At 41.2% G+C, this 15,664-nt stretch overlaps 1 protein-coding gene across 2 annotated transcripts in view; it reads left to right on the top strand.

Annotated features, from left to right (window-relative positions):
* The window catches only part of Ntng1 (netrin G1), a 327,790-nt gene extending 312,652 nt beyond the window's left edge, over positions 1 to 15,138 (top strand). For both annotated transcript variants that reach the window (XM_050120930.1, XM_050120931.1), the window contains one exon: positions 13,384 to 15,138. In XM_050120930.1, coding sequence (XP_049976887.1) covers positions 13,384 to 13,613 — 230 coding nt within the window. In that variant the 3' untranslated portion in view covers positions 13,614 to 15,138. The remainder of the gene's footprint in view (positions 1 to 13,383) is intronic.
* The last annotated feature ends 526 nt before the right edge of the window (positions 15,139 to 15,664 follow it).

Below are 15,664 nucleotides of genomic sequence, written 5' to 3'. Positions count from 1 at the left end.
TTGATTGTAGGACTTAGAATGATGCCTGGCAGTTACAAAGCAATTTGAGATGATCACGTGATCCTTCCTATTCACAATATCCATTAAAAATGTCTTGAAAAGGGGAGGCATCAGTGATACCAAATGGAGAGTCCTAAGTAATGATGTCCACATTTAAACCTTTGGATGCCACAATCATAAGCAATTAAATATTAAGCCTTGTGTTTCAAATTTTGAAAGTCTCTGGAATTTGTAAATGGGAAAGGGCAGTCTGATCTGCTGAGATCAACACTAACATTACTGGATAGATTTGCTTAGGACTCATCCGTAATTGTCATTTCTTTGTCCTTTTTGACCCTCAGTAATGTATTTTAGAAAAATTAAATGTTTGGGCTCCAGTGCAGTAGCAAATGCATTTTTGAAAATTAGCAATCATTTTCACTCAGAGTCAGGCATCCCTAAATGAGTCCTGTCATCATTTTGCACATTCTCTTGATTCCATAATGCTGTTTGCCTCACCTTGAATTTATTGACACCAATTCATTTTGCTTTGACATTGGCATTAACAAGGAAATGGCTTTGTTTCATCCTGACATTATAAAATCACCTCTCAAGACTCAGTTTGACATTGTCAGGAGGTGGCTACGGTGACAGCGAGGCCGCAGTAGACAAGAGTGACTTACAGTGATTCCCAGAGGAAGAAATCATTAAAAGAAGTTACTGCTGTGTGATTTCTGTAGTATTTTTCATACTTAAGTATCCCTGCTGTTTAGAAACCCTAAGAGGGTTTAGACCGTATTTAGAACTCTCTTGCCAAGTAGACACTGGAAAAATTGAGTCTCTAAGGAGACATTTGGCTATAGCTTGACAAAAAGAAACCTCAAATTATATTTTCGCTTTATAAAATACTCAAAAGCATTGAAATTCTGTTTTTAAGACACAACAACAACAATACACACACACACACACATTTGGAACTAATGACACAGTTATCACCTTTCAGCCCTAGACACTTGTATTTCTTAATGCTGGATATCCAAGGCCCATGCCTCCTTCTCAGTACAAACAATAAACTTGAAAATTTGTATTCAGCACAGCATGGGGTTATATAGATTATCTCTCATAATTCTTACATTGTTTCAACCCAAAATCACCTTGCTCATGTTTGCGATGTCCCCATAAACAGGTCCGCACCTCTCTCCTACCCTAACATTTAGCAGCTCTATGCAGCCTTTCAGCTTATGCTCCAAATTTAACTAATCACCTTCCCAATTGGAAAGTAAACAAACAGAAAGTTACCAGGTTCCTTCAAGGCCTCCGAGACACCTCTTCTCCCCCATCACATTACCCTCAGTGCTCTGAGTGCTCTCGCCATAATAAGAGCTAATGTGTGTTGCTTAATGGAAAGTGAAATGAATGCTTCTGGTCCCTCGTCTCCAAACACTGACCATCCTTTCTTCTCACCTCCACCCCTTTCCTAGGGATATTTTGGATCCTCGGAGGAAGAAATTTTAACATGCGTCCCTGCCCTCCTATTGTTAATGCTTTATTTCAAACAATAGCAGCAACAACAAAAACCCATACATGGTAACCTTTAACACGTCATGGTAACCAGTCTGAGTTGGAGGGTAGACACCTCCAAGAGGTTTCCCCACATGTTCCTGGTTTGCTTCTTGCATGCACTGTCAATCTTGAACCTGTGCCTCCCTTCAAAACACCGCCTTGTGAGTGCCTTCTCACTTCTTTGGCAGATACACCGAGCTCCTACTCCAGGTGTCTAGGATGAAGTCATCAAGGCAAACTTCCTGCCATTTCTTAACCTCTGACCGTTAAGCTTTCCATATCCAGGAATCTGTGTCTGTCCACTTTCTTGCTTATCTGTCCTAACAGTTAGCTCACATGTTGTCCACTTGCTAATAATAGATAGGCACACACCATCATAAAAAGGCCGAGGAAAAGCTAGACAAATTTCTGTATGTACCTAATAAATAGTGATTGAATATCAAGTTAGTGCCTGAGATAATTCTGCATCATGATATACCCAGTGAACAGAGAACAGGTAACAAACAAGAAGAGATCGCCTATGATAAAGACATGTATAGAGGTAGAATATCACAGTCCTCAAAGCTCAAGCGTGGTGAAAGAGGTTTGTTTTCTTGAAGTTGTTTCAACTATGATTCCCTCTACTTAGAGAAGTCGTAGGATATTCCATCTCAGTGATGACTGTGACTTCATCTTCAAAGATAACAACGTCTAGCCATTTGCTTCTTCCGTCATTACTTACCAATAAAAATGGACATCTGTCTTCAGATTCCATTGACTTCAGAAAATTCTGCTGGCACCCTTCTTGCCAGGAACTGTGAAATGCTTGTTAAAAGAAGGGGAGACAATGTCTGGGACACTTGTTATGAGGATAGGCTCATGTAGGAACTCTGAGATATTTTCTGAGATATTTTGGGACATTTAAGATTAGTTGACAGCTTTACTAGAAATATATATTAGTATCACAAATTCCAAATATTGTAGAATGTGATAGCAGGATTCATTTCTGAAATGAATTGCTATTTCATTTCAGTAAATTATACCTTACCCAACAAAACAATAAATTCTTTTGGATATGTAAAGAGGTAAGAAACACACACACACACACAAAACACTGTATATTTGTTCTTGGCAATTCAAAAAGAATAAATTAGTATAAAGATAGAATTTAAACTGATGAAAATCAATCCCACTCTCGACAGCCAGAGAAAAATGTGGGTCATATTTGGTTATAAGTTATCCCAAATTCTTTGCTAGGGCTTTCATTATATAGGACATGGAAGGTGCAGATCTGCATTTATGGAGCAGACCACGGATGAACACCTCATCATGAATAAACAGCCCGCATCTGCCTTTCTCTGGGCATAATGGCTTGTGCTTGGGAAGGATGATCTATTCCTGGATGTGTGTTGCCCTTGTGTGTGAATACACCTCTCATAACAGCCATCTTTCACCTTGAGCCCAGAGTAGAGGTTGCACCTTTTCATTAAATGAGAAAAGTGTCTTTTCGGAAACCAAAGGAGAAAATCTGTGATTTCTCAGTACTAACTTTATGAGCACCCTGCCTATATCTGTGTCTGAAGGTGTTGACCTAAATAGGATTTCAATACATCGTTAATGATCACTTTGGGAAAGGTGCCCAGCCTTAGGCTTGTCGGATTTGCAGCGGAATTAATTCTTTCTCAACAACAATTGAGGCTTTTTGCGTGGTGTAAAGCCAAAGTCTTTAAGGAATTTAGATGGTGCTTCTTCCTCCCATATTGGAGTTACTTGTCGTCTCTTTCCCCCTAGCGGGACACGACAGCCTGTAGCTATGTCTTCTTTAAAATAAATGGGGCCTTTTTTATGATGTTGTAAGCAGTGCTTTCCTTGGCTGAACAAGAGAAAACATCACTCCCATAACAAGCGCTCTGATAATAGACGAACAGCAGTAGAGGATGATTGCTCCCTCGGGTCAGAACCCGCTGTCCCTGATTAAGAAGATGAGGCACGACTGACCACTGAGCTGACAGCCTCCACGCGGTTCCCGACAGGCACTTCCGCCCCATTCCTCGGACTTGTTACTTTGCAATCAAGAAGACTGGATGTTGTCACATAAGGGCCGCGCTTGCGCCACCTACATTCCTGAGGGGTACAGGCACAGACAGAGAGCACAGGTTGGGAGCAAGCAACGAGGAGTCTTTCCACATGATGACTTCCAGCTTTCCGTCTGTTACTTCAGTCTGTGCCTGGTTCTCTCTGACCTTCAACGTTAAAAAGGCGAAGTTGAGTCGGGAAGCAGAGTAAAGAGGTTGGTGGTTATCTGCTCATATCCCCCCCCCCCACACACACACACAACCTTATTCCCTTAAAAACAGACCACATTTCTGCATACTGATTGATACACATGAGCACATATTGAATGAGTATAAATTTCGCCTCTGAAAGAATGGGTACCACCACTGCAAAGTGACCTTGCAAGACTGTGGAGTGCACAGCAACTGAATACAAATGTTCACCAACCACATGCTTTGACTTCAGGCTCTCTCTAGATTCATATCCACAGAGCATACGCAGATGCTACCTTCGAGGGAGGCCGTTCACTCTCCTTCTCCCTTCAGGTTTCTTGGATTGGAGAATGTGAGGCATTCATTACCCTGAAGAATTAATACTTTGCTCGTACACCCTCAATCTCTTGTATTAAGGAGACTGAGGAGGGAACGCTAAGAAAGCCTACTTGGGTTGTATTTTGTTCCTTGTAGAACGCTTCTGTATAATCCCCCTCCAGCCTCCCACCAACTTGAGATGGGAAAGAAGACAGGTGTGTTATCTCTGCTTTAGAAGTGAGGAAAGAGCGCACTTAAAGGTTAAGTGATTTCCACAAGTTCACCCACCGCATTATCCAAAGAGATGAGACTTGAATCTAGCATTTAATTTTCCTCACCCTCCCTTATGCTGTTAGTATATGTGAGAGACAAACACTGTCTTGTTCCCATGGGATGCCAACCTAGAATGACAGGCAAAACAAGTCAAATGAAAGTAGTCACCAAATCTGTCAAACAAATCAAAACACACAGAATTACACAAGTCTAGCAATCCTTAGATATCTTATCAAATGACGGAAAAATTCCTCATTATTTTCTTTTGCAGGGGTAGGCTTCTTATTCGTATCAGTCATGCAGAGCTGGGAAGACAGCGATGTTAACAGCACACTTGCTTCGCCAGTCTGATGGCCTGAATTTGATCTCCAGAATTCACTCCCACTCCCACAAAAAAAATCTAGGCATGGTGATTCGAGCTTGCTGATCCTCTACTGGAGAGGCAGAGGCAAGAGGCTCTCTGAGCTACCTGGCCAGTTAGCAATGCATACTCGGAAAGTTCTGGAAGATGAGAGATCCTGTCTCAAAAAAAAAAAAAAAATGGTGATGATGCCTGAGTAAGAACACCCAAGATCATCCTCTGGCCTCTGTAAACATGTGGGTGTATGTGTGCACACGAGTGTGTGCGCACACACACACACACACCATACATGCACACACACACCATACATATACATGCACACACACACACACCTAAAAATTAGTCATGCAAATTAAACCCAAAGGTTTAGAAAAGCTCACTTTCTCTAATGTTATGGTTCTCCTCAAAGGACAAGCTGGACAAGCCACGTGCGTGTATACATGTCAGCATGTTGGTCTGGCTCAGAAAAGTAAAAAGACAGATGGACAGATGTCACTAGTCAGTCCATAAGGGCAATGTCTCCAAGTAGAGTGTGGCTTCTTGAAGCCAGAATTCAAAGTTAATGGCCCTTAACTAATTTCCCTACCATGGTATACCATCCCTCACGGCCACAGGTGAGAAAAAGATTAGGAATATAGTTGGTGTGCCTAGAACTTGCCCCCAAACTCCACTGCAGCCTGCAAAGTTTCTTCATGCCTCAGAATTTAACCGGCATGTTCTATTTTATGTCTTGCTCACAATTTAGTAAAGCGGCCACAAAGGCTGTGTAAATGGGTCATAATCGCAGCTCTTCAGCTCCCTGCTGCCTGAATGAGTCCTCAGTGCAGGACGCGTGCCTTTGTTATTACCCCGTTTGGTGGAGGTTATTCACTCTTTGACGTTTCTTTGCAAAGGATGGGAACAATTTGGAACATCTTTCCCTCAGCGATCCCGGGCTCAGTGCAGGTGGGGAAGGTAGAGGTCACTTTATTAATACAGCCATCAAGGAAAGCTGTCATGGCAACGCGTCGCATCGATTCCTTGAAGTACAGGAGGCAAAGCCAAAAAGAGACACTTTCAAGTCTATAAATACAGACCCAGCATTGCTTGAGCATAGCAGCAGCTCACGGACAGGGCCAGCCTAAATGTATGACTTTGAACCAAACACAAACAGAGAAAGAAAATGTCTCTTTGGTAATGCGATGGATCATTGTGACCATAAGGGAATAAATGACCCTCTCAGTTTCTAAAGGAAAAATGAATAGAACAAGGAATGACACTAAGTCCTGGCTGTTGCCCTCTTTGAACAATATATAGGAGCAATTTCTAGGTCTGCTTTTTGACATGTTCCAGAAAGACTAATAGAACAGAAAGAAATCAAGATTTTATAATTTGTATTTTGAAAATAGTTTTATACAGTGTTGTACATAATGTTCAAAGACCCCCACATACCTATACATACAAACACTTACATAGACACACACATACACATACTTATATATTCATACATGTGCACACATAACACATATTAGATCCACTTATACACACATACATATGCACACAGACATACATCACATGCTCTTACACACACACGTGCATATGAGCGCATGAACACACACGTATATACATGTATATATGTACATACATACATACATACATACATACATACATACATACACGGTGCATACCTACATGCCCCCCACACACACACACCAAAGAAACACTGAATAATTTAATGACATCCTTCTGGCTTTCCTCATCTAGGTTACAGGAAAAACAAGAGTAACAAAGGAAGTATTCCTTGTTCCTAGTTTTTCCCTATGATATTTAGAGTGGATTTATAAATTATGGCGAGTATGAGAGCTTGTTTATCTGCTTTTGTGGCTTGCTCACCAATGCTGTGAGCAGAGCTATCCTAAAACCCTTCTGACTTCAACCTTTCGACCAAGACTCCAAATTTCAGCTTCTGGCCACACAACTCTGTTTTGGTCTCACATTAATACAACCTTACTTGCCAACATCCTATGAATATTTCAGGCACACTTTTTGAAAGCATTTCAAATGCTGAAGCATCAGAAGGTAACAGACTATGTGGCATTATATTGGTCATGCCATAAATAATTTTTTTATAAACAGCAAAAGGAAAATACAGTAAAAGAAACCCTACCAAAAAAGAGGTCAAGCTATTACCAAAGGAGTATCAGCTTTTTCTTTATCTAAGTCAGATTTTACCATTACAAAAGGAATTGTATGTATCAAGGAACTATTCACATCAATCCTGGGTCAAAGGTTATATGAGGGATTTAAAAAGGAAGCCTCCTGTTTACTGAGATAAGATGCCCCTTTACAGTCAATAACAATAAAGAACATCTAGATAAACTTAAAATAAATGTCACCAACTAAATTCAGTTTGAAGCTGATCCATATAGAAGAACACCAAATAGAGATATAACTGGGAGTTACACGTTAGGTGAAATTTTCCTCTTGTCACTTTAATCTACAACTTCATGCAGTGTAGAACAGAAAGAACATGAGCATTGTACTGGGATGTTCATTCTCATGCCAGCTCCACAAGTTAGCGAAGGATGCTTTAGAACCTTGTGATGAGCAGGAGTGCAGAGCCCAGTGCTATGGAGCATCACGATTAAACAGCAGCATCTCATTTTAGTTCATTTTGCGTTGCCATAACAGAAGGCCATGGATGAATTTATAATAATAAATAACTAGTTAAGAGCTAAAGTTCTCTTTCTTATCATAAAGTGCTAGTATTTTATAAAAAATGCTGGGAGACATCACACGGTAGAAAGAAAAATGCCCATTTATCCCAACATGTGAGCTTTCGTTCATCCTTGGCAATACTTCTAAAAGGTCCCACTTCTTAAGAATATTATAATGTGGGGGCTGGAGAGATGGCTCAGCGGTTACGAGCATTGCCTGCTCTTCCAAAGGTTCAATTCCCAGCAATCACATAGTGGCTCACAACCATCTGTAATGAGGTCTGGTGCCCTCTTCTGGCCTTCAGGCATATACACGCAGAAAGACTATTGTATACATAATAAATAAATAAATAAATATTTTTTTAAAAAAAATAAAAGAATGTTATAATGTCAACTAGACTTCAACATGAAGGAGCAATAGCAGTCTCCTACACCTGGGAAGACAGAAATGATCTTATAGATTTGAGAGTGTTTCTCACTCTCAGCCTAGACCTCTGGCATTTCTACCTTATTTTTGTGAGAGATTATTAGAATTTGAACTTCCACTAGACCAGTAGAACTTTAGAAGTTGGAGCAATTCAGAAATGCTATTAACGGATACCTCTGTCCCATGAGTGTGGTTTGAAACCATATTCGTTAAGAGGTAAAGTGTGAAATTTATTATCTAAGGAGTGGCTCCCTAACTCTTGGACCTGGAGTCAGCCATACCTATGAGTACAAACCACTGTACTGTCTGATACTGTTCCCTGTGTTTCTCCTGACCCCTCCCTTCCATATGATGTGAAATTTGCAAGGATTGCCATTCAAGCTCGAGCCTAAGCTGACATGAGTTTCTTCACCTAGATCTTGTCTAGATGGTTTGCAAAGTGGCTATGAATGCTGGTATAACTGCTTTAATGGAAGTAAAGAACAAGTCACATGACAAGGATGCCTGTGGGGCCTCTGCTCCTTTCACTGTATACAGGCTTAAGAAAGCAATCCACTCTAGTATTTCTGACTTACCTACCTGCAGTTTCTTTCATTCCAATGGCTGTGCATCTGTAAACTCGATGTTATTTTGATCTAGAATTGACAAGCCTGCTTCCTGCTCTTTTTCCCAGTGTGCATCAAGGACAGCTCTTTAATTTCATGGATATGAGTGCACTCTGATCCAGAATATCATTATTTTACTCTTCACATGGGTTGAGGAATAATTCCTTGTTGGTGAGAGAGGAAGCTGTGCCAGCAATTATAGGACATTGAGCAGCATCCTTGACCACTACCCATCCATGGCATGCTATCTCGACGCAATCATGACAATCAGAAATATAAATAAATAAGTGATCTCTAGCTACTGTCTAATATCCTAATATCCTGGGAATCATAATCTCCAAATTATTGTAATCTACTCCTATCAATTAATGTTCAAGGACTTCTACAAACTGTTATTTCCTTCAGTTTTCCCAGTGTTTTTTCTAATCATTCCAAAACGCTTTCTGGCTGATTCAATCCCTTGAGACTTACATTACACATTTGCTCTGCCCAATTCAAAGTGCCCTTCTTCTCTTACTCTTCGACTTCATATGTTAATTCATAGATGGTCTTCCATAACAGGGAAGTATTTTTTATGATTATTTTCATAATCATGTGACCACTCCATTTTGTTGACATTTTTCTTCCAACCATTCTTCATGGTGTTGCTTTCTCTGCATATGGCTGAGACTCTGGGCACTCTTCATTTGGACATGGTTGATATTCCACCACCATGTGATTGTATAATTTGTGTTGAATCACAATGACCTTTACCACCCATTTTCTACACCTCCATCTCCATAACGAACTGTCTCCTGGACCTCAACGTAGTTTTCCCAAGTATTCAAAAAACATTTTAGAAGAGTTTACAGACTCCTCACAGCCAATAAGCCTTAAAAAATTATTCATTGACTTCTCTAACTAAATTCCTTTCTTAGTGCCTTTTCTTAATAAATTTCTTTGTGACTTACCCACATGCTCAAATGAGACCTTAAAATCACTCATGCTGGTTATGCAAACTACCTTCAGGTGTGCCCTTCCTTCTCTCCATTGCTCCAACCTAGCCCCAGCCCATTCTTTTGAGTGTCTGGTCTCCTTTCCACCGGTCTATCTTTGTCTAAATTCATCTTTCTTTTCCCTTCAAAACTCGAGATGCCTCATTTACTTTTGACAGCTTCCCAATGCCCATTTCCCAAACTCTGCCGAGTATACATAAAAATATCCACAGCCTGAATGCCACTGGCATTCTACCCCATTTGTCCTATATGCAGCCCGCCTTCCAAGCACAGCCCACTTATCATTCACTGAGATAATGTTTGCATCTCTCAGTCAAGTTCCTGCCAGAAAACAAGCCTTTCTAGGTATTTCAACAGGGAAGCATTATTAAAGGAAATGGGATAATAAGTATTTGAAGACTAAACATCAGAATACGGCACCAATGTAACTCTTGGCCAGTAAGTGCTCATGCAGGAGTAACTATCACTCAGAGGTCGAGCAATGACAAGAAAGAAGGGGGGCTTTCCAGAAACCAATGGGGTAGATGAGAGACTTCATAAACCTTAGAACTACATCTCTGAAGAGGGCTGATGTCTGCCTACACCTGTAGGCCTTGGAGATACGCTATCAAGATGGTGCAGAGTTTCACGTGGTTCAGTGAGAAACTGGTTCTGAGTAAAGATGAGCAAAGGAAAGCTGAGATAAAGAACCATTGCTGGGCAGGCAAGCCATTAAGAAGGAAGAGTGAAGGAGCTTCATACACACACACACACACACACACACACCTACCCCCCNCCCCCCCCCCCCCCGCTTTCCTTCTCCGTTCCCTCTGTGGTCCATTGTTGGTGGAATCCAGCACAACCTGCAGGAATTGTGTTGTAAAAACAAAAAAAAAAAAAAAAAAAAAAAGGGAATCAGTGTTCAAAGATAAATTCTGAATAACCTAGGCAGCCCCTTGGCATCTCTTTGCTTTAACACACACAGTCTCCCCATCCATGGTGCTCTTTGACCTGTATCTGCCCTGTGTGCACTGTTGTTCAGATATGACTCTTTTTCTATAATTTTTTCTCTTCTCCAAAACATAGACACCATCATTTGTGTTCACCTAACATTTTTCAAATACTTGCTTTGTGGTCTTTTCCTACCTTGTGTGACTGTCTCTGGTTGTGTTTGTTGATTTTTCACCAAATTGTGAACTTCTTTACGGCAGTTAGAGTGGTAACCACAAAACATAGAAGGATGCTAGTCATGGGCAAACGTCTGAGGTGGATGAAACTAATAAGGACATTCTAATGAAATCAGCGCTAGATCCCTTTTAGAATGTATTTCATCTCCTTAAGTAAATTAGAGCTCTATGAGAACAGAGACTATGCTTTGTGTTTGTTTTTATTGTCTCCATGGTGTTCAGTACAAGGTCTTACATGCTGAAGAAGAGCTCCTTGATACTTAACCATCTAGTTTGTTCATTAACCAACAGAATTTTGGTACTAAATGACATGAAGATGGAGCATGAGGTTATAAGCATCAGGTAAGAACTGCAGTTAGATTTAAGTGTGTTTCTAGCATGTGATTCCAGCCATTAGATGGTATTGTATGCACGGTAAAATCCTGTTCTTGTTGAATTTTAATAGGATGGGTACCATCAAGAACCCAAATGTAATGTACTTTATCATAAATTCTAAAATAATAAAATGTATACTAAGTTCCATTTTTTAACTGTTTATTATTACCCAAGATATGTTCCCCAAGTCCATGAGATGACTGATCCTGGGCTACATCTGTTTCTTGTGTATTTATTAAATTTTTTCACAACCATCCAAACCAACTAGCAGATTATTTACATGTAGGGAAGGTATTGAATTTTAACTTAATCACTGGCTTCTTAGAAAAAAGAAACCTCTGCTCAACAGCTGTTTTACATTCAAGTCCGAGAGGAAGAAAAATAGCTTCGCAAAAAAGAGGGGAGTGATATTTAATTAACTATTGATTTCTTCTCAATTATTCAAGGCAAGCAATTATCGATATTGATGGAACAGATATTTCCCTATGTCTAGTGCCCAAATGAAAGGAAATATCCCATTCTGCAATCTGCCTCCTAGAACAAGAAATGGTCAGAATCTTTAACTTTAAATGGAAATGGTTACCTGGATCTGTTTATTCCATGTTGCCGCAATTAAACAGATATTTCTTGAGGTGTAAGCAAAATGAAACCCCTAATACCTTTGTATACTTTGCCAATGAACAACAACAACAACACACCAGGACTTTTATCTGCTTTGTCCATGAATCTAATCACCCTGTGCTTGGGAACCAAGAAATGACTGACAAAATACCGCAATTTGGGTTCAGTCTAAGCCACCCACCGAGAGGCAGCTTGTATGCTTGATGCTTATAATCCATGTGACACTGCCTTGTGTCTCAGCATTTCAAACATGAATGATTTACCAGTGCTAATTATACCAATGTATTATGCACCTGTCTCTGTGTCTCCCCGGAATGTCGAGGAACGTAGTCACACTGAACCCTGTGTAGGCACTTTATTATTAGCCCTGTGGATGCCCAGTGCCACCTTTCCTGAACCCATTCATACATAAGAGCACTCATACGTTTATGTGTGTGGGTAGAGCCCCTCTTGAAGACCACACGAGTATTGAAGTATGATTAATGGACAAATCAAATGCTATCTACTACTGAGTTACTACTTGGAAGATGGGAATTATTTGATAAAAATATTTTGTCTTTAATAGCACCATTGTGGTGTGTGTGTGTGTGTGTGTGTGTGTGTCCATGTGACATCTTTAGAGAAATTGGGCCATGACCTTTTCTTTGAATGAAATCTGTTATAATTTACAAAAAGCTCCTTTTTCTGCTCTGTGCCCCGCCCTCTGTCCAGAGTGGTCTGTGTGTTAAGTGCTTAAGCAGCAAACGTTTGCTGGAAAGCGCTCCTTCTTGGCTCTCTTATTCTTCGTTGTTGTGTTAATTTCCCTGGGTTCTATTTAACATTCTGCTAAATCAGTGAAACCTTGATTATCTAAGAGAATACAAGACATTGAATTAATGAGGATAACGGGAATTTGGAAGATATGAGAAATTATTAGAGGTGAAAGTTCTGTGACGGAGGCTACAAATGAATTTTAGCCAGGAGCTGCGGCTTGATTTTCCAGCCTGATTCTATGCCTTGATGGATGTAATGAAATTTTGGTAATCAGGGTTTCACCGTTGCATTTATTACTGTTCCCAAATCAAGGTAACCTTGGGCTCTACTTCCCATATTTACAAAGCAATAAAAACCCCTAATGGGCTGTCAGGGACAAATGTGACTGCTCTTCCTCACATGCCTCCCACGAAACAAGCTCTCCCTCTTCCCATCTGGCTGTCGCCTGCCTGGAGCATGCTACTTTCGTCACATCCCAACCCTGCATTCCCCTGCTTCCCTGTGGCCTCTTTGCATGCACAACAAGGCTGGAGTTGGTGCAGGGACGATGAATGTCCTGACCTGAAAGGTTGTTGGTCATTTTAGCAACACCGCTTTGCATTTTAAAGAGCACTCATCTGACTTCAAGGTTCGCCATTCTTGTATCAGGCACTTGTCCTTTAAAAACTAGGAGGTCACAAAAGGTCCCGGGGACATAAGAATTTCCAAACCAGGAGCATTGCATTACTTAATATTCGATAGCCCGAACTGGAAAATAACAAAGATTGCAGGGCAAAAGAAAAAAAGGAAGAAAAAAAACTATACGAAAAGGCCTAATATGATGGAAGCAAAGGCAGTCAGCTACATTTGTTTGGAAATTGGAGTCACATGCTTAGTTTGTGGAGGGACGGGGGAAGACAAGATCGATAGAGAATTTCTTTTTTAAAGCTGAAAACATGATGTTCCAGATGAACTTAAATTGATTCTGCTTCTCCTCCCCTCCCCCTCCCTCCCCTCGTTCTGCAGCTAATGTCTGCGACAATGAGCTCCTACACTGCCAGAATGGAGGGACCTGCCACAACAATGTGCGCTGCCTGTGCCCAGCCGCTTATACCGGCATCCTTTGTGAGAAGCTGCGTTGCGAAGAGGCCGGGAGCTGTGGCTCCGACTCCGGCCAGGGAGCACCCCCACGGGGCTCCCCAGCACTGCTGCTGCTGACCGTGCTGCTGGGGACAGCCAGTCCCCTGGTGTTCTAGGGGTCACACCAGCCCTCCAACAGGCCTGTGCTGTGGGGACGCAGACACAACCCAAGCGATTGCTACTAACATAGAAAACACGCACACCCACTCCAACACAGTGTACAAGCGAAGAGGGCATAACTGAACTAAGCCATATCTCTCAGACCCGGACAGCACATCCGTCGGAGTCAAGACTGTTTGTCATCACTGACTCCAGAGGAATTGGCAGCTGTTGTTATTATCACTGCAAATCTCATTGCCAGCTGCAGAGCCCATTGCGGACTGGAAAGGCTGCGAGAGCGTCCCCAAAAGAAAGACAAAAACAAACTGATCTATCAACCTAAAAGGAAAAAAAAAAAAAAAATTCGCTACTCTACCGTGGTGCACCCTAGTACCGCTCTGCCCAGTGTGTGGACCAACCAAATAGAAGCATTCTTTGCTGTCAGGTGCATTGTGGGTATAAGGAAATCTGTTACAAGCTGCCATATTGGCCTGCTTCGGCTCCCCGCCCCCATCCCTTTCAACCTGTGCTTTAGTGAAAGTTGCTCTGTAACCCTTGTTGGTTGAAAGGTTTCTTTGTCTGATGTTAGTGATATACATGTGTAACAGACCCCTTCCAAAGCGCAAGCCAGTCATACCCCTGTATATTTTAGCAGCACTGAGAGCTCAGTGCCAGCTCACACCCACTTAACAAGAGTGGCTAGAGGAAAGAGAAAGTGTATCTATCCTTTTGTATTAAAATGAAGTTATTTTTCTTGAAATACTGTAATATGTAGATTTTTTGTATTATTGCCAATTTATGTTACCAGACAATCTGTTGATGTGTCTAATTCGAATCAGCAAAGACTGACGTTTGATTTTTTGTCCTCTCTTTGCTTTGGTTTTGTTTCGTTGTGCAGAGATTTCTCTGTATGGGCAACGAGCGTGCTGGCATCAAAGAATATCAGTTTACATATATAGCAAGTGTAATAAGATTCCACCAAAGGACATTCTACATGTTTTCTTGTTGCTTTAACGCTGGAGGATTTAAAGAATAAGAATTCCTGCATAAATGACGTCAGGAATTTGCATTGCCGCTTCTTAAGAGGAAAAGGAGCAACCCTCCGAGAGTTTCACAGTCACTTCACTGATTTTGTGTGGACCGAACACAGTCAGCTGACGTAATCGGTAGCCCAGGAAGATGGATGGATAGTCACTAGCTTGGACAGCGTCTGCAAAATACGAGACTATTTTCCACCTGGGAAAAATCCTAACCGCAAGAACAGGGAGAAAGAAATGTCTAAGTGATTGCCAAGATTATGCCAAAGCCTGTTGGCAGAGTACTGAGAGACTTTTATTTTTAAGTCATGCTATTTTCACAGATTTATGGTGATCATGTGACTCGAGGGATGCTGATCGATGTATCCTTCCAAATACAGTGTTTACATGGAGTATCATAAGAGGCCACCTGGGGAACCAGGAAGCAGCAGGGAAATTGAGTGATTAGCAATTTGACTTTGAATATATTCTAAGTATTTAAATGAAATATCAAAATATACAGCAGCAAGTAGACATAACTGCTGTTCCTGAGAATAAAGTCTGTTTCAAGTACTGCCCAAGGTGTAATAAATTCTTGTTTCTGCCTTTTATTAGGCCAATTACCGTACAAGACAGCAAAGGGAGCCGGGGAGCGGGGAGAAACACTGCAAAGTTCTGGAGGGGGTGGAACAGTGCATTTCTGTCCCAGGATACTGCCATCCCACAGGTGACAAATGTGTCAGCAGCAGCAGCAGCATCTCTCAGAATCAGAAACAATTATGAGGCCAAGACAGAAGCTTAAGGACAATGAAGTCCTACGTGACTTGGTGGGACACTAACCTATGACAGTATTAGGTCAGAAGCTCGTTCCAGGCTGAATTCTTCACTCTGCTGCCAGTCTTTGCTGAGCAGAGGGGGAGGAAATGCCTTCTGATAAATAACCCGAGTCAAAACGAGATGAAGGAACAGCATGTCTTATTGGTTTTGTTCCCAGAAAAGCCAATTCAAAGAAGGCAATAAAAGGTAAGCAGGTAATGCCTGTTCTGCCTGCT

This window comes from Alexandromys fortis, unplaced genomic scaffold, assembly GCF_014885135.2.
Source record: "Alexandromys fortis isolate MF-2015 unplaced genomic scaffold, M_Fortis_MF-2015_v1.1 scaffold_176, whole genome shotgun sequence".
NCBI lineage: Eukaryota > Metazoa > Chordata > Mammalia > Rodentia > Cricetidae > Alexandromys > Alexandromys fortis.
Note: the sequence above shows the minus strand (reverse complement) of the source record. Positions and strands in the feature narration are given on the sequence as shown.